Below are 19,792 nucleotides of genomic sequence, written 5' to 3'. Positions count from 1 at the left end.
AAAAAAAAACACAATATACAGTTAAAAAAAAAAAAAAAAAGGTTCATAACGAAAAACTGTCTATCGTCTCTTTTGGAAAATATTGCCTCTTCCCATCCCACCTCGTCCACGGCCTCTGGCGGCCACTGTAAGAAGAGAAATGCAGGTTTGGTTAAAACGGTTATGACAATACTAAGAAAGCAAAACGAAATCACCATGAAGTACATTTTGGTTTCGGCGGTACGATGAAAACAGCGTTACTTTACATCAGTAAGATTAAAGGGACGAGTGGTGGGCAAGTGGTTAGCAATAAAAGTCCTCCTTTTAAATGAAGCAAAACAGTGCACAACACACTTGGCTTACTAAAAAAAAAATGAGCCTACGCAACCTTAGTTACTTTTGCAGGACAGGAGAATGAGAAAAATGAATGTCTACACTGATAATCAAGCCCCTTCTGTCAAGAGAAAGAGGTTAATGCTCACCTTGAGCCTTGAGAATAGCTGCTTTTCCTCTTCCAGCACCTGATGCCTGATTCTTGTTCTTCATACTCTTCAACATGGGAGCGTTTTTTAGCATGTCTGGCAGAATGAGGAATCGGATCTTACTTCCACGGATGTAGACCTGCTCTAGCTGGGCAACCCGACCGTCCCTATGGGTTACAGTGATGTTTGCCATCTGAAAGTATGGGAGAATTCAACTGTGATTACTGTTTGAGAGGTTAAAAACTTCAAGAACTCCAGATAACTGTGTTGTCACTGAAGAGACCATTCAACATAAATGAAGAGGTGAAGCAATACCTGGCAATTCATGTTATCCTCAGCCTCAATCAGTTTCCCCCTGTATACTTCTCCCGTGTTTGTTTCACAGGTGACAATGTGGCCCTCTGCTTCATGGAGGACTTTAATAGGTACTCCAATAGACATCTTCACCTGTTACGCTATAAACGTGAAAGCATGAATGTCTGACCAATATTCCTTTATAATACTTTTCACACGACATATGAGTGTGTAGGGAATGTAAATGAAACTGGTTCGAAACAAGACATCAGTATGTTGTAAAATACGACGTGTCACAGCCTTAATAAATAACAATTCAAAATTTATTCGAGCGCAAAGTCAAGACTCATTTGTCAGATTAAATTAATGCTCATGTTTAATCGCACAGTAAAGAATGCATTTATAGGTTAATGGGAAAAAAGTATTTAAATTGATCGTCTATACAGTTATCATGTTAAGATATTTGCATATATTCAGTTAACCAATAGCTGACTAGGAAAAAGATGTAGGTTGGGAAAGCTGGAAAAGCAGGATCTACCTAGAACTACAACGCTGCGCATTAGCCGGCTAACACAGTCAGCACCACTCTTATCCCGTATAAGTTGCAAGAAGTTAAATTTGTATACATCATCTAGGGTTGAAATATACAGGAACTGGAAGAGACAAAGACACAGAGACTCTTTGTCTTTGCAAACCGCATGATGTAAACTTCTGTTACAGTTTGTTAGCCGCTATCACGAAGCATCCCGGCAAGTTAGCAAACCAGCTAGAATGAATGAGATTCGAGTTCAGATTTACCAGCAAGCAGTTATTTAATTTGTTCAGAAAGACAATACATACCGTCGTAATTATTCCAAAATATTGTTGGATTCTATCTGACAAACAGTTTCTTACCAATGACGTCTGTTTCATAGACTAACTATGCTAACAAGGCACGTCTTTCAAACAGTGCAAGTAGTAGTAATCTTCTTCTTCTACTCCTAAATTTAATTAGATATATTGCCACCTAATGTTCTGGGGTGTGAAGTAGGGCTTCAGAGTTGAGATTAGTTTGACCCTGTCTTTTGCATATAACCTGGGCAATACAATCATATAGCATTGAATTAAAGCTAAATAAAATTAAGAAGCATGAAATGAAATGGAAGAGCAGCAGAAATCATACTCCAAATAAAGATTTTCCGATGTTTTTGTTGCTGGAAAGAAGCGCACTACTGTCGCGTTTTTCACCCGTCAGAAAATAATTTAAAATCCAGATAGGATTGCATTGGAGTTCGAAACATTTTAAATAAAATAACTCCAATTCGGAAGGTGCACTGACCTCTCTCTCTCTCAAAATCATGTTTATCGTGTACCACACAAGTTTGATCACGTTTTAACCATTGGGGGGCGTTGTTTGACTCATACATTTCAGAATACACCCTAACGGACAGAGGAAGTCAGTAGCTAGTTAAACAGCAACAATAACCAAACCGCCAGACCTATGCGGATAATTGGAGAGGGTTTTCTGTTTTGAAGAGTTCAAACAGTAGCCATTAAATCATTTGTTCGCTAGCTTATTCATGCAGTAGCGTAGTAATGTCCTACCAGCTGCTGACATACAGCTCGTTTGCTACGTGTTGATGGGAGAGGAACTGATTTTATTGTTGGTGACAGGCAAAATACAGCTAGCCAACTTTGCTAGCACTGGCTACCAAACTGATGGTCTTCATGAAACAGTCCCTTACCACTGGAGTATTGTAAACAACAGAGTGAATCGCTGAGAGCTAAGCTAGTTGTTTGCAACGGAGGGAAACATTTACCAATAATGACTGGTAAGCTTCTTTAAATTGTTAGTCTACTGTGTATTGTACATCGTTTCTGTCACTGTTAATGAGCTGTATATTTGTATACATGTCTACTGTGGTTAGGTGGGCAAAGCAACCAGTGCCAGGCTAACTTTGACAGTGTTACCATTAGTAGGGCAGTTCTGTTGGACAGAACCCAGTGTAACGTCCAATACCCTAGTCCGCATAGCCCCTGTTAAAGACTTTCACCAATGGTACCATAAGTAGACATACTCAGTGACATCTTACAACGGAAATCAGGGTCTAGCTAGCCACCTACATAACAATCAGCAGTTTCTTTATAGTTGTTAGACTAATACGTTGTTAGAATAATCTCACACAATACAGTGATGTTTAAAATCAATGTGATACGACAAAAAAAAATTGTGAGGGACTGGTTTCAACACAGTTTGATGTACTTGCGAAATTATGCCACAGGATGTGATATATTGTTGTAGTATAATGTTGACCAAAACGAGACTTGAACGTTCTGCAGTGATGACTTAACGTTTTGTCTGCTTTATGAAAGATGATGTCGTTCATTTAAATGTTCCGGTGATCCGGCAACTCTACCATTGGGACTGCGGACTCGCCTGTTCGAGAATGGTTTTGAAGTAAGTCTAAACACATTTGAAAACTTAACACAGTTAAACACACTAAATGGCACATAGTTGGTCACAGCGATTGTCGGCCTGTCTTTATTTGGCAGGTATCTGCATCCAGTGACTGAAGAGGAGTTTCAGAGTGCCTGCTTGGAGCTAAAACTGACAGAGAGCGTGTGGACAATCGACCTGGCTTATCTCATGTGTCAACTAGGAGTCAAGCATCGCTTCTGCACACAAACGCTAGGAGTTGACAAGGGCTTTAAAAATCAAGTATGCACCTGCCTTTGACGGTAGCTCTACCATGCCTCTTTTTCTTAGTATTACTTGTCGCTATGTAAACATTATCATAACTTGTTCAAACGTAGTCCCTTTAACGTGTCAAAATGCAGTTTCCTCTCTCAGTAGTGTAATCAAATGCTTCTTTCAGTTCACTGTGCTATGCGTGCTATGTGTCGCCTCAAAAGGGAACAGTGTTGTTTCTGTCGTCGTTCCATACGTAATATATTTGCATAATCCTTCCTGATCTTTTTTTCCCACATTAAAGCACCATCTCCTCGGAGTGTTTAATATTGAACTTAAAGCAGAGATTGGATGTTGTTTTCCTGTCACTTTAACAGTTAAGTAAGGTTAAGTAACTGTATTAATGTAGTGCTATCACATTCTTCCCTCTCTTCTAGTCTTTCTATAAAAAGCATTTTGACACTGAGGAGGATCGAGTGAATGAGCTGTTTTTGAAGGCTGAAAGCAAAGGCGTCGTGGTGAACAAATGGTATTGTATATCTGAGTTCGTCTTTTAGTCAGATTCAAGTATCTCTCTGTCTCTGTCTGTTAGTTTGTATCAGTGCAGTTGACAGAAAAGAACAGACTTGTCTTGGGAAGTAAAACGAGACTCTTCATAATGTCATTACCATTAGATAATAGTGTCGAAAGCTCATATCCACACTATATCTCAATTTCTTTACTTCAGAATGTTCTGAACATGTTAAGTATGTTGAATGCGAAAGGCTGTTGCTATAGACTTTGGCTTCTTTTCTGCAGCTCCGTAACCATCCAGGAGATCCAGGCCCATTTGGACCAAGGCCACGTGGCCATTGTTTTAGTCAATGCTGTGGTGCTGGTGTGTCAGGACTGCTCCACACCAGTGAAGTACTGCTGCTTTCTCCCCGTGGGTCAGAAGTGCTTCTGCCGAAAGCCAGAGTATCAAGGCCATTTTGTGGTGGTGTGCGGTTTCAACCGCAGCACGGGCTGCATCTTCTACAATAATCCCGCCTACTCTGATCGTAAGCTTATTTTTCTTTTTGCTATTTGTGTGTGTGTGTGTGTGTGTGTGTGTGTTGGTCAGTGTGTGCTGTATGTGTGCCTGTGCGTGTCCATATTACTTTTCACCGACTGCGTTTGCGATGAGAGTTTGATTGACATAGACAAGATACGTGTTCTCAACCATGTAAGGATTCCTTTTACTTCAACACGTACCCACATATGAGTCCTAAGATTACTGCTTGAGGCATTATTTATGCATTAACTGTGTCCTTATTGTCTGTAGCCGACCAAGTTACCGAGGGCTGGCTACAGACTGAAGATTTGACCACTCAGGAATAGGAAACCTACATACATTTGGTGGTGCCATATTACCATTACACATTGCAGGCACATAAACATTTGTGACCTACCTTCATCTCCTGTGGTCATTTGTCCTGTTTTGCTTTTGAACTGTTCTTTTATCTGTATGTGTGTGTGTGTTTGTGTGCGTGTGTGAATTACAAGCTTCAAGCATTGTACTGACATGAAAAAAGAGGACACGCAGTCATTCTTCCCTTTTTTTTTGAAATCCAAATTTGACAGTCGTCTAACTTTCAGGTGTGTGTTGCACAAGCATCAGCAATTTTGAAGAGGCCAGAATGAGCTACGGCACAGACGAGGACATACTGTTCATCTACAAAGAGAGCTGATCTCACCAGAACTGCCTCCCAGCAATGCCAGTGCATCTTCTTTTTTCTTTTTTTCTCCCCCCCCCCACCGGCTATGAGGGCTTATTGGCTGAGGGTGTCGTCGTCCCAACCACCCCCCCGCCCCCCTGCCTTGAGGCACCTCTGCTCCTAGCCAGTGACAGGTAGCGTGTCTCATTTCCAGTTCTTCTGCAGTGCTTCAAAACGTCTTACGGCATTAAAAAAAATAGAAAAGAACAGGAAAGGAAAAAAAAAAAAATGCCACTGCAAAAGTCATTCCCCGCCCCCCTCCCCCTCCAGGGTTTCTCAGCAAATCATGGTGCTAAAACGAGCCAAGGAGTGAGACACTCCAAAGGTTCAGATCCAAAACTCAGACAGAAAAAAAAATCAAGAGGATAGAGGCTGTTTTTTTTTTTTTTTTCTTTTTCCTCATTTGGTAGTCTGGGTGCGTGTGTATGCGTATGGTCGGAAAACCTCACTGTAATTCTGATCTAGAGAGGAGAAACATGTATACATTCTCTTCTCGTAACTGCTGGATGGAATTTGACCTTGATTTTAGCGCTGTAGTCCAGCGGTGGGGTAATTCAGTGGTGTATAGGACATAGGATAAGCTATGAAAACTTTTTTTTTTTCCTGAATGACTTTTACAAGGGGGAAATATGAGATTGTAACACCAACGGGATTTTAAATATTCTACTGTGTTTTACCCATAGTTGCCTCCACCCCCCCCCACCTACCTGTTTTTTTTTTTTTTTTTTTCCTTTTTTATGTAGCCTTGTGATATTTAGCGTGTATATAATTGAAAGGATTTTGAGGAATCTTTTAATTACTGGGTAAAGAGGGAGACTTTATTTTAAAAAAACTCAGGTAATGTCTGTAATGTCCAATGGGCCAAGTGACAATAACAGATGAAAGTTCACGGAAAAAGTTACACTTTAGGTATATTTCGCACCATATTTAAAACCAGCATCTTGGGAAGTGTTAAGCTCGTCCAATAGGAATAGCCAGAACCTTTATTCATATTGGATTGTTGTGAAATATGACGGTGTGTTTCCTAAAGTTATCTAGCTCAGTGAGAAATAGGCTGCATCTTAAACAACTACCCGAACACCAGTCACGACCTCAGCTAGCATAGCGTGTAGCAGATGTGACCAGAGCGATTCCGCCTTCTGTGTGAACTCAGCCTTGACAAGGTTTGATTATCATACTCATCATCTGATTATCATTCTTTTACTGTTTCACGGCACCTGTAAATCTACATTCTTTGCACTAAATCCAACCACTTTATAAAATTCAGGAAATAATATACTGTAATTCAGGGCAGAAATGCCTCCGAAAACAGCGACATTGCAAGGTAAAATGGTATTATGCGGACGACAGACTCACTTCTTTAGATTATACGTCAGGCTCCACCCTCGTTGCTGACAGTTTGCCAAAATGGCCAGTAATCAGAATTCAGTGCTTCATGCTCAAAGTCAGAGTGCAGTTTATTTAGCTGGCTAAGTGAAATATGCTGCCTCAAAACACGCTGTCCTACATACTTGCTCGTGACAGATAGACGGAACATTTCTTCCATGTGGAATGCTCCAAACAGGATGTTTTATAACTCACGGTTGGCCGTTCGGTAGATGTAGAATCACTACAGGTTATGGAGAAATATCGAGCAGTCGTGTAAGGTCAGCCGGCCTCCAGTGTGTGTGCGCGTGTGTGTGTAAAATCTCGCTGCTCGATACGACCTTTTCTCTCCTCAGTGGTTCTTTTTTTGTTTTGTTTTTGTTTTTTCATATCATGGATGAAATGATTGCACTACGGTGTTATACCAGCCATAATTATGTATTATTTAATACAGCAAAATATCATGTTTCCCTCTGAATGGATTTGTTTTGAATTACTTTTTTTTTTTTTTTTTTTTTAACTTACATAGGGATTGTTAGAACAGCAAACTTTATTTTTATGAAATTGCATTTACATAATGAAATAAAGGAAAGAATGTTGTGTATTTTAATCACGTGTGGTTTATTCCTTACAAAATAATTGTACTTGTACTTAAACCACGGTGCTGTCATCAACGAATGGTTTTACATGCAGAGAACATTTAAATCTCATAGTTTTGTAAAATGGCTCAGTGGAATAGTAAGATAGAGAGGAAACGGAAATGATTCTTTTATTTTTTTTCTTTCCCCCAAATACGACCAGACTGTGAACAAGCAATGTCCTCCTGGCTGAGAATGTATTCATGCACAAAATCCAGAGTTTAACATGTGAAGATCAGTTAAACATTGCGGAATGTGATTTGAATATTTTGACTTCCAGATACTGTAGATTGGTCATTTTACTCCTTAATGAGGTTTGGTTTGAAGTCATGCTGCACTGCCTTGGTGAGTTCTTCTGCATACATGTCGTACCTCCCTGTCATCTACACAGAAACAGTTCTCATATCACACACCTGCAGCCACTTTCAAGACACTTAAATCAAAGACCTCAGCGAACACTGGGGACTTGACCGGTGTTGATACAGCTGATGTTACATTTTCAGGTTGTTTGTCTCTGAGGGGAGGGGTTAGAGGGTCCTCTGGTGTTGTATTGATTAGAAGCGACTCATGTGTGAACAGCATGCACTGACTGTATCAGTCAGATATTTCAAAAGAAATAAACTGGAAATTTGCTTTTAGCGGTATGTTGAGATGAAACTCAAATACAGATGCTCAGTGTGCCTGAGGTGAGAGAGATGACTTGCCTGCACATGCACACACTAAAAAAAAAAAAAACGTGAAAGGAAAAGTAATGTACATAAACACCCCACTGGATTCCTTTTTTGTGTTGTTTTTCCCTTCAGGGTGAATGTTTATCTGATGAGGTGACATGTTTATCTAATGAATTCCCTTCAATTGCTAAAACATGTTTTTAGCGTTAAAGGTAGTCAGTGTCTCACCTTAAAGTTCCATTTGTCTGCTATCTGTCGGTTCAGGTTTAGGTCCAGTTCTGCCACCAACAATCCGTCACGAGTTCTGGAAAGTCCCGGTGACCTGGACCCGTCTGGTGCGGCCACGTAGCTAGAGCCATAGAAGTGCCCGAACTCATGATGGGCTGCGAAAGACCAAAGAGGAATTTCAAGAGTTAAAAATGTATCAGTCGTCTGTGGAGTAGTTTGAAAAATAATGTGGTTTTTATTACACTCCCTCAAAATACTTTCCTATTCCTTGTCATGGAGCCGTTAGGGAGAGATAATATCCTGGAAAGCAGGTTAGGGGTGTCACATGTTTGTCTAGGATGATTTAGTCCAGATTCTAGATTACTATTCAGAATGATTTCAGTTTTGTACAATGTTGGTTTCATGTTATATAGTTTCATGTCTAAAATATGAGACTATCATTTTTATTCCTACCATTGAGAATTATGTCAGTTAGATGCCCCTCTCTTATCTTTCAGTTTATCATATTTCCAGTGTGAGAAAAAAAAAAAATACAAAACTCAATGCAGTTGCATAAATCATTCATTAGAATCCACAGGCCTGTTCCTACACCTCCTGTAGTACACACTCTTATCTCAAGAGAAACCCATGTGTATCCAGACCCACCAGCACGTACTGTGTACTATTTCTCTGAAAACCAACCTGGTCAGATTACAGACATGTAAGTGCAGGAAAGAGGACCCGGTGTTCAGTTCACTGACTTACGTAACGGTAATGAAGACTTGGCGGGCAAACGGCTAAGGAGCTAGCAGTTGAGGAATACGACACTTGCTGACATGCTTGCCTGTCCACGCGCTTGTCACAGACACAGATGGTGAATGGCAAGTGAACAGATACCGTAGGTAAACCATTAACATCCTCACAACCTGAGACTGGTCACTGGGCCATAGCCAGAAGCACTGAACTGTCAGAGTGGAAAGAGTCTGACCTTTGACCTAATTCTCATGACTTTTTCCATTTGGGAACCCTACAAGTCTACTGCTTTGAGGATAGCCTGCACTAATTAAAAAGTTATGCTGGACTGCCTGTTTAGGGCAGCCCATGGCCTAATGGCCAGAGAAACGGGCTTGTGACTGAAAGTTTCGACTGCTGGTTTGATTCCTCGTACCGGCAGGAAAACGTCCACAGCTAAAGTGCCCTTGGGCAAAGCACTTAAACCCCGACTGCCCCCCCCCCCCTCCCCCCGGGTGGAGGTGTGCTGCCCACAGCTCCTCCACCTAGTGGTCGTATGTGCTCACTACTGGTGTGTAAGGATGGGTTAAATGCCGAGGTCAAATTTACTGCTCACAGTGTGCGTGTGAGATCACAGAGTATTTTGCTGCTATATCATGACGTAAAGGTTCTAGTCCTTGTTGTATGCAGCCACACTGCACACTTACCTTTCTTTCCGTCGCCAGATGTGAACTCATTCTTAAAATATTCCTGCGCAAGGAAATGGAAATTTAATTTGTTAAGTGTTCCACATTTAAGCACCACGGTACATTTTATGAGGAATTATGCCAATAATTTTGCTCATTTAAAAGACAATGGGCTATTTTTTTTCGAAGCCTTGAAAGTCAAATGTTTGATTGGGCTGCTGTAATAATCTACCTTGGTAACAGGACACCTCTGTGTAACCGCAATGCAGTTGTGGAGCAAGAGTTTGCTGTTTCTATGGTTACAATGGTTTCTATGGTGTGTGATAATTTAAAGGCTAGTTCAAACACATTACTACGAATAATTCACTCAATGATGTTTCTTATATCAACCATCTCAGAAATGTACTACGGGTCACCTAGACAGCTAGAAAATATTTCCATAAACATACATGCAATGGGCCTCATTCACTAATATCTTTCTAAGCTTTTTTTTAAATTTGTTCTTGAAAGAGGTCCTAAGAAAAAGTCTACCTCACATTCATGACGTGCTCTCAGACCGCAGAATCGTTCGCATCTATGTGTTTACATTTTGTCTTGTCTGGTGGATGACAATAGAGAGAGACAAAGACAGTAGAGGGCAGTCTAAAACAGAAATCCAGAAGCACATAAACTTCTCTTAAAGTCATGGTCTAGTGTTTCTCCAGAAAGATGATGTATGAGTCATGCATATGTGGAAATGACAATAAAAGCAGTCTAAGTCTAATATGTGTGGACATGAAGTAATGAGACTACATAAATGAATGTAGCTTCTGGTATTTTTCACTTGTTGAGCACAAAGAAATGAGAGATGACAAATTTACCAGCACAAAGGGAAAAGGGAAATGGACACTTTGTAAACGGGATCAGAGATCACTGGGCCTCCTTCACCAACCGCTCTTGTGGCTTCCGTAGATCTCTGTGTGTGTACACGGCCCCGCAGTCTCATGCCCTTTTATGGGGATTGGCGGGGCGTTTACCTATGCTAATTAGGAACGACTACCATGGGCTTTCAGTTTACGATGACAGTGGGATTCATCGTTACAAGAACAAAGATGCGAACAATTCTGTGGTTTAAGAACGCGTCGTAAATGTGACGTAGACTTTTTCTTGGGACCTTTCTCAAGAACAAATTTAAGAAAATGAGGCCCGTTGTTCTTACATACAAATATCATCTGAAACTACTGATATAAAAGATGTCACCAAAGGAATAAAGGTGATATATCATGAACTATTTCATGTTTGACATCAACTGGATTAACCATTAAAAAGACACTCACCGTGCCCACACGATTGATTGCACAGGTGAAGCAGTGGTTGGAAATAGCTGCATTTCTGGCCTCAATGGGCCACATAGGCTCACTGTAATACATACACAACAAAAAGTCCAAGTATTAAATTATGTATGGCTGCAACATGACACAGGGATCCAACTCTAATCAACAACAACAATGGCACTACATATTTGCAGAATAAATTCTAGTATTATGAGCTAATCACATAAAATCCATCTTCTTGTCTGTTCATAGTTCTCAGAATATGAAATCATTTCATCTAACTCTTTTGATTAAAAAGATGAACAGCTTCTCTCCTCTACCTGAGTTGTCCGACTGTTGCGGAGGGATTGAAGATAATCTCTGCTCCGTGCGTGCTGTACATGAACCAGTTGAGAGGGTGATGACGCCCGTAGCAAATGTTCACAGCAATCTTCCCAAACTGAGTCTGAAACACTCGATGGCCTGTATTTCCCTCCATGTAGTAGGTGGACTACGCATGTAAATCAGGACAGCAAAGAAAGAAAGAAAGAAAGAAAGAAAGATAAATTTTGAAATTCTAATTTTCATGCACTTTCTTCATTGACAACCACATGTAAGTAAAAAAAAAATGACAAATACAATAGCTAGAATAATAACACTGAGTTTCATAACAGAAGGGTCAGTTTATCAAAAGATGAACACAATGAACAGAAATCTTGAACATGCTCATTGATCCTTAAATATACAGAGGACATGGATGTAAACTGGTTGAAAGAACATATTTCGTAAGAATTACATCCATAAACTGGAACATAGGCCCATGAAACAAGCAGCCATTGAATTGTGGGAGTCCAGTGGTAGGAACCTTTAACTCAAAAATATCCATTTTTGGCTACACATAAACATCAGACAGGTGGGTCATCTACACACAGCCAGCTCTTAGAGTTGATTATCCTGGTTTGGATTTAGTCTATAGCAAATGAGGCTGTAGCATGAATGCATGTTGGACACAGCTTGGGGTTGTGTCAAGAGTGCATTGGCAGCTAACAGCAAACCCATATTAAATATAAGACCACCCACCCACTCTGAGGGTCCAGATGGGGCCATTTTCCTATAAATCCTCAATGTATGGCCATTTACATACAACAAAGCACCTTCCTGCTTGACAGAAATGTGCAGTCTGTTTTATTCCTGTCCTTGGTTTCCATGCTTAACATACTGTTCAGCTAATGAATGAGATGATGAACACGGTTCTTTTGACCTGGCCAGTGTCTGTTTGTTGGATGTGGACATTTACATGACGGTCAAATCCGGGGGGGTGGGCAGAGAATACTTAGGAAAGGAAGGTGACACTAGACATTAGGGTTATGGTTAGCCTGTTCTCCTCATTACAGGTGCCCCACAAAGGGAGAAGGCAAAAAAGTGAAACTAGGGAAAATGGCATCAATGTTTTTATGGTCTAGCTAAATATTTTGTCACAAGATAAAACAGACACCAGGCTGATTTAGGTCATAACCCAGGTTTGACCGAAGTTCTACAGTACATACTGCAGTTTGCTTTTGAAAACCAGTAAAAAAAAAAAAAAAAAAAGCTATCTTTGGAATACATGCCAGTTAAAAATTCTTTTTTGAGTCAAAAAAGAACAATGGTTGCCCAAGCAACCATTGTTGCATACCTCTCAGCATGACATGAAGATTTGAATCTCTCGAATATCTCCATCTCATTTTAGGGATGTGATTTAGTTACAAAGCATCTTTTTTGGGTTATTCGCTGCTAAAATTCAGAACAGCTACTCTGCATGTACTCGGTTATCTATTTCAGATCAGTTAGATCAGAACTTCGCTCTGACAGTCTGTCCACCCCCTGAGCGGCAGAAAAACAAACGAAGCAGCCCCACGACACTGACACTATAGCCAGTGTGCTATTTGATTCCAGCAGCCACAGTGGTGGTCATCTTCCAGGAAGAGTGGAGGATGTCTTTCCTGTGCTATAGATGAATCAGATGGAAGATTGCCACAGTGTGGGGTGGATCGATGGAACCAAACTGTGACTGAAACAGAGCTCAGCGGGAGAAAAATCAACCGTACTCTACCCCACCAAAAATAATCGCAGATGGAATGAGACAAATCTTCTTGAGACAAAACTACATAGAACCTCCAGAGTTACCCTGCATAAGCAATTCTAACGAATAGACGTATATGATTTAGATACGACTATGGGCTGGTTCCCAGGAAAATGATATAAACTAGGTTTGAACAAAGAAGGATTTTGATGGGGGAAGTCTCTGTCCAGAATGCAATCACGCTCCACAGGAGTCATTGTCTTTGAAATTTGTTCCATGTGCCTTACAAACAAAAAAGGCTTTTTTTTATTTCTGCAATACCGTTCCTTTGATATTAACAAGATAAGGTTTTTCTTCAAAAGACTGCTGATGTTGACTGCCATTAAAGCAATCCAATTCAGATCTCAGTTGGATACATATAGTGCACACAGGGCATCAGTATGATGGGGATTGATTGCTTGGTTACGGTGAAGACCCAGTAATTGGCTGAACACGACGAGAAAGCAGGCTGACCTCGTTGAAGTCTCCCACGCGTGGAATGTGGTTCTTCCGGCTCTTTCCCAGAACATTTCCAGCGTTTGACACCACCACTGCTGTGTTCCACAGCGTTCCACCGTGAATCTCATCGCGCTCCAAAATGGGTGAGATGACCACCATGTTGTATTTCTTTGCCAGCTGCAAATGAAAATGAGGAAATGTTGAGAATTTTAGGGCCAGTTTTCCCACAGACCACAGTCAATTCAGCTAAGATATAGAGAAGACCACAGACAATAATTTACAGACTTTACAAACTAAATAGCACGATGGGCCGACTTTTATGATTCATAAAATGCATTGCATCTGACGTCAGTCGAATAAGTTCCCTCCGCTGTGTGTGATTTTACGTGTGCTGACGTTACGTGCTGGAACGCTTGTCTCTCTCGGAGGCTGACTTGTCCCATTCCCCTTGACTGTGCTTAATGTTCTACTACATCCAGAAACAAATCAACAGGCACGTAACTGCAGCTGCTGTACGCCCAATATTTATGACACACTCAGAGCCCCCTAATGGAGCAGAAATGCCCCCATGCGCAAGACCATAGGGGAACAAAAAATACACTTGTATTATTCCACTGGACATGAGATCTCACACTTTCCCACTGCAACTGAATAAAACAGTGTATGCAGTATGACAGCAATATGACAAGCTGTGATTGATTCAATCATATAAATGCTTATATATATAAAAACTGTCCTTCAGATGGAAATGGCATGACAAAGCTAAGAGCAAAATGTGATGTACTCTAAAGAGCACTTCAGTGTTCAGAAGTTGTGCCACAAATAAGGCCTGAACAAGCAAATTCAGTTGTTAACCTCTGAAAATGTGACCTCTCACCTCCTGACAGAAACGTGTAGTGAAGCCATCCTCAGCAGATTCCGCAAACTCCGTCCAAGGATCCCTTTCTCTTGTACAGAAAGCAAACGGCATTGCTGTGGACCAGACAGCATGAGCAGTTACTACCATAGGGAATAATTTTATTTCATTTGCCTTGTTTAATGCAAGCCAAAGAAAGGTTTCCATTGTTAACAATCACAAAACAGCGCAGTAAAGTTGAATCTTAAATACCGACAAAGCCTCAGTGGCATTCTAGATATTCAAGAAGGTAAGACAATGTGAATGGAAAACCTCACTTTGGGTAAATACAAATTTAATCATACATTTTGTAATATGAAGGTACAGACAGCGTTCAGTGGACGATTATTCTAGGTGGAAATTGGTTGTCTTCTTCTCGAACATCTTGTAAAACTTGATATTCAATCTGTCTGCGATTGTTTGGCTACCCTTTTGAAATGTTCTCCACGAAAAAAAAAAATTCCTCGAACATTTCTATGACAACATCGGAAATGTAGCGGGCAAAAGTAGTGAGTCAGATTTCCCAAGGGGCGAGCGCTGCCGCGTTTGTCAGGGTTAGGGTTGGGGCGAAGGATTTGTTCCTGGGCAGGGGGAACCCATAGGGAGGCTGATGACCTCAGATATTCTATGGGAGTGTACCGCTGGAGCATGGGACCAACTTTTATCAGAGCACATCCATATTTTGCTCAGTAGCCAAAAGAAACACAGGAGCAGCGGGAGCTTCCAGAGGCGAGGAGGCAACGCTCACATGAAATTCAAAAGGTTTCAGCTAACGTAGCTACAAACGCACAGCACAATGCCAACTCCCTAAATCTTCCTAGCCTGTAATTGTCACTTGGGACAAATGACAGTAATAAGATAAGGAGCGCCATGGACTGATTTATATTTGTCTTGCATGCACGTGTTTGTATCTTCGTGAACTCACTCCAGGCTTCTTGGAAGCACACAATGTTTACTCCACACATAGCTGCCACCTCCACCATCTCTCCCACTCGTTTATGCAGGGCGGTAATCTATAAAAGGGGGCACAAAACTGTGTGAAAAAAAAAAAAAATCTCCGCATGAAATGTTAAGGATGTGAACAGCTGACTTAGATGGAACAACATCAATATTAGCCAAGAGATTGTGGTTTTGATGTGAGTGCACAGAGGTAGGGATCTGATATGACTAGACTTTGGTGAAACAAACATGAAAAACCACTTTGTTTTGATACAGTGGTTTTTCACTGTGATTGTGGTCTACATCTGCTTCAAGTTACGTCTGTTCTACACGCAGTAGAAATCCTACCCGGCCTGACCCACGGTCGCTAGGCATGTTTAATGATTCAGACATGTTCTGTTAAGCCGCACTGCAGTGTTCTTCCTTTCTCTCACCTGCTCCAGGACCGGGGCGTCTGTAGGAAGGACTATCTTGTTCTGAATGAGCCCAACCCGGGCTACCCTGGGTGGTCTGAGCTGTTCCGGGGATGCCTCAAACACATAACCCTGCAGGTCAAAGTCTCGCTCGAACGCTGCATCGACGGCGCTCTGGGGAAGGCTTAACTGCCTGAGAGAGAGAGAGAGAGACAGACACAATTCAGAGCTTAAACGGCAACGTGGTATACCATCTGAATTACACTGAACCACTCACTGACAACAAAAATTGTTTTATGCAGTTAATTCATAGATTGATCTGAGATTTGTTTGTGTGTTTCTTTGAAAAACAAACAAGCAAGCAAAAACTATGCATATAGAATAAGCATACCGAGACGTGACAGCATGCAACGCATCAGCACCGTCACATATTTTTCAGTTTCATTGGAAGGTCACTGTAACCATGAAATTATAATGGGGCCTGATGACCGCTAAGAAAGCCACTTACTGAAATTATCACAGGACATGACGCTGCCTGACCTGTGATTGACGTACTGTGGCCAAAGTTCACCGCTGGTTCATGAATGATTTACTCACAATGTCTCTGATTTCATAATTAAAATATGCAACAACTTAACTTGCTTTTGCGAACACAAACACTTATTACTGTAGTTTGTGGGATTTTCATCGGCATAAAATAATTACTTCGTAACACCTGACAAGAGCCAATGAAATCTACGTTGCCTAAATGCCTAGGTTTGAATTTATGTCTTCATGTTTGTATACTGTCTACGCCGCACTTCTTCGAAAAGAATGACTTCGTGTAACATGGGACTTGAAAATGGAAGTAAAGAGAGCACAAACGAAAGTTATGAAAGTTAACATGAGCTCTCACTTCCACACTTACTTGATGTCTTTTCCGTACAAAATTCGTCTGACTTCCTTGAGCTCTTCGTCAGGAAGATGCTTCTCCAGCGAAGATTCAAGCGATACAAACCCAGGCCCAGACATTTTATTATAGAATTTTTAATGCTGTGATTCTCCGCAGTGGTGTAGTTGCAGGACACGGCGTTTTGCACTGGAATCTTGTACGCCTTGCAGACCTCCCTCGTAAGCTATTGGTTGAAGACCACAATTTCTCCCTTTACCGTTTCTAACGGTTATGCAATCAACTCTCCACTTATTCTCCCACTCTGCTATATTGTGCACCAAGCAGAGATTTTTCATGTAGCTATAAAACTTTGCAGCTAAATCAAGGTAATTAAAATCCATTGGGGGATCACGGATTATGACATAAGTGCAAAAGATACATGTGTTAGAGGAGAACACTGGGTGTCGTCCGTCCATATGTGCCAAAGATACATTTCATGAATTCCAGTGTTATTCGCGTCTGGTTATGGATGATCGTAACTAACTTATCATTTCATACTTGCATGGCCTTAGTATGCATTTACATTTGCAAAACCTGTTAACAGTCCACAGAATAGCAAAACTAGCACAGTGATATGGAACTATAGCTTTATGCTGCAGTGTTCAGCTCCTAGGCGTTGTCACGACGCTCTTCTTATTGTTGGCGCCGCATTTGTTCTTGTTTTGAATGACACCTCCTTTTTTTAGGTGGGCTCCTTTCCTGTCCCGCTCCTTTATGGGGTTCGACAATTTTCTTAGGACCTCTACAAGACACGCACAGACCAACACGTGTCATCACACGCACAATTTTGGCAATTTTGTGCATGCCGAGGCACGTTGGGGCATATAAAACACACAAAAAAGGTAAAATGGATTGAAACACATGTACTGAAACGCTCAGAATCTAATGATAGCTTTTACAACCAGACAAAGGTACATGCCACTCTCTCTAAAAATGTAACAAGAATTACAATGATGAATTTGCATTTGCTTCAGTTATAAATCATAGTATCAGTAACTCGTTAAATCATAAATAAATCATAATATCATAACTTGTTAATACATGACATAATTTCAGATCTCCATTTCAAATCCTGGTTTTACTAGTAGGGGGCAATGATCACAACTCATAAATGTGACTGACGCGCCAGAATGGCGTTGTTAGCGACACAGTATACTGGGTAAACTTCTGTTGAAGAGAAACATGTTTCGATATTTGAAACAGATACTAATATGGCTAATATTTAGACATTATGTACCAGAGATTCCATACCTGCCAATTCAGGATGACTCCTTCCAAGGTCACTCAAGAGTGGATAATATTTGTGTCCGTCAGTACTATTGCTCCCTGTGGTAAACAAGACATCAGATATAACTGAATGTTAACATAAAATGGGGTCACTGACCCTCCCAAAATCCCTATGCCGCAAACTATAAAGGGCGGATTGCAACTAATGCTTTGACCCCAGACGTTGAGAGGAAGTGTGGAAAATATACAGAAAACAAATGTTAGATCTGGTAAACACACCCAGGGGGTATTTAGTATGAAAACTGCTAGAGACACAGAATAAACTGTTTTGAGCAATGGAATGCAACCGATCTGTTTATAGTATAAAAAATTGTTGCTGAGATGTAGCTACTGAGGAAAGTAGCTTTGACAGAAATTCTGGATAATTCTCTGATGTCTCAATGTGAATTTAGTGACATTAGGCCACGTCCTGTAAATTTTAACCTTGTTTTTCTTCCACAATCTAGTCCAATTTTCAGATTTAAAAAAATGAACTAAACATTTTTAGGTTATATTATCTTCCCTGCTGTGTTAATTCTGACGAGTGGTAAAACCTATAAAAATAAGAGATCCCAAAGAGAGATATGAGAGGAGTAGCAGGCGGAACAGGAGGACTTACGGGACACGCGTATCAGGATATAGATTTGTCTTTCTTTCAGCAGAGTGCTGGCCAAATGCACACTCTGTTCCTTCTCACTCAGGTTCACCAGTTCTCCAGTCTTATCCATCAGGTCCACACTTTCTATAGAATACACTCTACTCAGTTCAACTGAATTCACACTCTGAATTGGAAATTTAACCTATAACTCATCGTGGAAATTCCACAGAGATATTTAATTAATTCAGTAAAAACAACAAATTTGTGTTAATGCATGTCTTTAGCGTATCTCTTTTTCAGTAGTTTTGTCATTTGTAATATACGTAATGATTTAGTTTACAATAGTGGTTTGGTCCAGTCTGATCTTATGCCAGCCAGGTCACTCCCATGATGGGTGTTGAATTGATGTCAGTAACCACACAGAGCAAAAGCAAGATTTACAAACTACCTGTAGAATGAGAAACTCTACTGCTTCAATTAAGTGATAAGTACTTGCTAAGAGCAAATCGGTCATCGCTTCACACTTAAATAGGAAACATCAGTTGTTTTTTTTTATTATTATTATTATCATATGCAATTAATGAATCTTCAGTTTCAGAGATTAGAAACAATTAGCTGTTAGAAAGAGCTTATTGCCTCACTTAAACAGTAGAGTCTTTCAGTTTTAAGACGGTTTGTAAATTCTGTTCTAGCTCTACGTGTCCTCTCCAACATTTCTCATGATGGTTTAATTCATGTGCGAGAGCTGATGTGTTATACCTTGAGGATCAACGTTGCACTTCTCTTTCAAACACTGAATGAAGTTTGCGATCCTGCAGTTAAGGTTAAAAATCTCTCTTCTTCCCTCTGCATATAAACAAACAAAGTGGTCCGTTGCCAGTCTTAGAGTACAGGAAGGTATTGTCTCCTGAAATGCTCATATTACAGTGCACGAAAATAAATCATTTTAAATCTGATTATATTCAATTATTCGTCTGAACTAAATTCAATTTTGGAAATCAAGCTGTCCTGATCTCACCTCCAAACAGAACGGAGACAAACATCTTCCCTGGGTCCTTTATGAGTAAGACAAGTTTTGAGCAGTCATTCCACATGTGTGCTGTTAGTGGCCGTGCTGTAATGAACCTGTTCTGTGGATACACTGTCACAATAGGGGGTGTTAAATCAATGTTGTTGACTACAGCCATACTTAGTGACCAAGCCCCAGTTCACAAGGAACTCTTAAGGCCTCTTTATTGGATAAGAACACATGCACATTACACAAGGCACTGAGACGCTCTGAGCAATGTGCTTGGAACTGCTTGGAATTTTTTAAACTTTCTCTCTCCCTGTCTCTCTTTTTCTTTTACTCTCTCACTCACTCACTCACTGACTGACTCACACAAACGCACGCTCCCTCTCTTTCCCGTAAAAGAGAGGGGAAGCTGTGCTGTTTTATGT

At 40.6% G+C, this 19,792-nt stretch overlaps 4 protein-coding genes across 5 annotated transcripts; 1 reads left to right on the top strand and 3 right to left on the bottom strand.

Annotated features, from left to right (window-relative positions):
• Nucleotides 1-49: 49 nt before the first annotated feature.
• snrpd3 (small nuclear ribonucleoprotein D3 polypeptide) lies at nt 50-1,676 on the bottom strand. Its single transcript, XM_030785688.1, has 4 exons — nt 1,596-1,676; nt 777-916; nt 462-654; nt 50-125 (listed from the first exon to the last, which is right to left on the bottom strand). Exons 2-4 carry the CDS (start codon nt 900-902, stop codon nt 61-63), a joined length of 384 nt encoding a protein of 127 aa, XP_030641548.1. The 5' UTR covers nt 903-916; nt 1,596-1,676; the 3' UTR covers nt 50-60.
• A 1,424-nt stretch (nt 1,677-3,100) lies between these two features.
• On the top strand, nt 3,101-5,132 carry gucd1 (guanylyl cyclase domain containing 1). Its single transcript, XM_030786427.1, has 5 exons — nt 3,101-3,192; nt 3,288-3,453; nt 3,861-3,952; nt 4,222-4,463; nt 5,041-5,132. Exons 1-5 carry the CDS (start codon nt 3,101-3,103, stop codon nt 5,130-5,132), a joined length of 684 nt encoding a protein of 227 aa, XP_030642287.1.
• Nucleotides 5,133-7,124: 1,992 nt separating this feature from the next.
• upb1 (ureidopropionase, beta) lies at nt 7,125-16,660 on the bottom strand. 2 transcript variants are annotated; one of them, XM_030777009.1, is made up of 10 exons: nt 16,465-16,660; nt 15,579-15,750; nt 15,131-15,218; nt 14,188-14,282; nt 13,326-13,487; nt 11,092-11,261; nt 10,775-10,856; nt 9,480-9,522; nt 8,062-8,216; nt 7,125-7,545 (listed from the first exon to the last, which is right to left on the bottom strand). In XM_030777009.1, exons 1-10 carry the CDS (start codon nt 16,566-16,568, stop codon nt 7,462-7,464), a joined length of 1,155 nt encoding a protein of 384 aa, XP_030632869.1. In that variant the 5' UTR covers nt 16,569-16,660; the 3' UTR covers nt 7,125-7,461. The 2 variants fall into 2 exon arrangements, with proteins under 2 accessions (XP_030632869.1, XP_030632878.1); XM_030777018.1 differs by lacking the exons at nt 7,125-7,545; nt 8,062-8,216 and adding an exon at nt 8,260-8,361.
• A 430-nt stretch (nt 16,661-17,090) lies between these two features.
• c8h22orf15 (chromosome 8 C22orf15 homolog) lies at nt 17,091-19,395 on the bottom strand. The gene is made up of 5 exons (XM_030765254.1): nt 19,371-19,395; nt 19,112-19,198; nt 18,374-18,496; nt 17,740-17,814; nt 17,091-17,230 (listed from the first exon to the last, which is right to left on the bottom strand). Exons 1-5 carry the CDS (start codon nt 19,393-19,395, stop codon nt 17,091-17,093), a joined length of 450 nt encoding a protein of 149 aa, XP_030621114.1.
• Nucleotides 19,396-19,792: the final 397 nt, after the last annotated feature.

Source organism: Chanos chanos, chromosome 1, assembly GCF_902362185.1.
Source record: "Chanos chanos chromosome 1, fChaCha1.1, whole genome shotgun sequence".
NCBI lineage: Eukaryota > Metazoa > Chordata > Actinopteri > Gonorynchiformes > Chanidae > Chanos > Chanos chanos.
The sequence above is the reverse complement of the archived record's forward strand: the minus strand, read 5'-3'. Positions and strand labels throughout refer to the sequence as shown.

What these genes read in the sequence shown, in the direction of transcription:
- c8h22orf15 (XM_030765254.1), bottom strand. Translation starts at nt 19,395, where the DNA reads ATGTTTGTCTCCGTTCTGTTTGGAG. An exon ending in TATCCTGATACGCGTGTCCC is followed by an intron (nt 17,815 to 18,373) that starts GTAAGTCCTCCT and finishes TGTTTACCACAG; the next exon opens with GGAGCAATAGTACTGACGGA. An exon ending in GAGTCATCCTGAATTGGCAG is followed by an intron (nt 17,231 to 17,739) that starts GTATGGAATCTC and finishes CGTGTCTTGTAG; the next exon opens with AGGTCCTAAGAAAATTGTCG.
- gucd1 (XM_030786427.1), top strand. Translation starts at nt 3,101, where the DNA reads ATGAAAGATGATGTCGTTCATTTAAATGTTCCGGTGATCCGGCAACTC. An exon ending in ACAAGGGCTTTAAAAATCAA is followed by an intron (nt 3,454 to 3,860) that starts GTATGCACCTGC and finishes CCTCTCTTCTAG; the next exon opens with TCTTTCTATAAAAAGCATTT. An exon ending in GGCGTCGTGGTGAACAAATG is followed by an intron (nt 3,953 to 4,221) that starts GTATTGTATATC and finishes TCTTTTCTGCAG; the next exon opens with CTCCGTAACCATCCAGGAGA.
- upb1 (XM_030777009.1), bottom strand. Translation starts at nt 16,568, where the DNA reads ATGTCTGGGCCTGGGTTTGTATCGCTTGAATCTTCGCTGGAGAAGCAT. An exon ending in TTGTACGGAAAAGACATCAA is followed by an intron (nt 15,751 to 16,464) that starts GTAAGTGTGGAA and finishes TCTCTCTCTCAG; the next exon opens with GCAGTTAAGCCTTCCCCAGA. An exon ending in CTACACGTTTCTGTCAGGAG is followed by an intron (nt 13,488 to 14,187) that starts GTGAGAGGTCAC and finishes TTTCATTTGCAG; the next exon opens with CTGGCAAAGAAATACAACAT.
- snrpd3 (XM_030785688.1), bottom strand. Translation starts at nt 902, where the DNA reads ATGTCTATTGGAGTACCTATTAAAGTCCTCCATGAAGCAGAGGGCCAC. An exon ending in AGGATAACATGAATTGCCAG is followed by an intron (nt 655 to 776) that starts GTATTGCTTCAC and finishes CCATACTTTCAG; the next exon opens with ATGGCAAACATCACTGTAAC. An exon ending in AGCTATTCTCAAGGCTCAAG is followed by an intron (nt 126 to 461) that starts GTGAGCATTAAC and finishes CTCTTCTTACAG; the next exon opens with TGGCCGCCAGAGGCCGTGGA.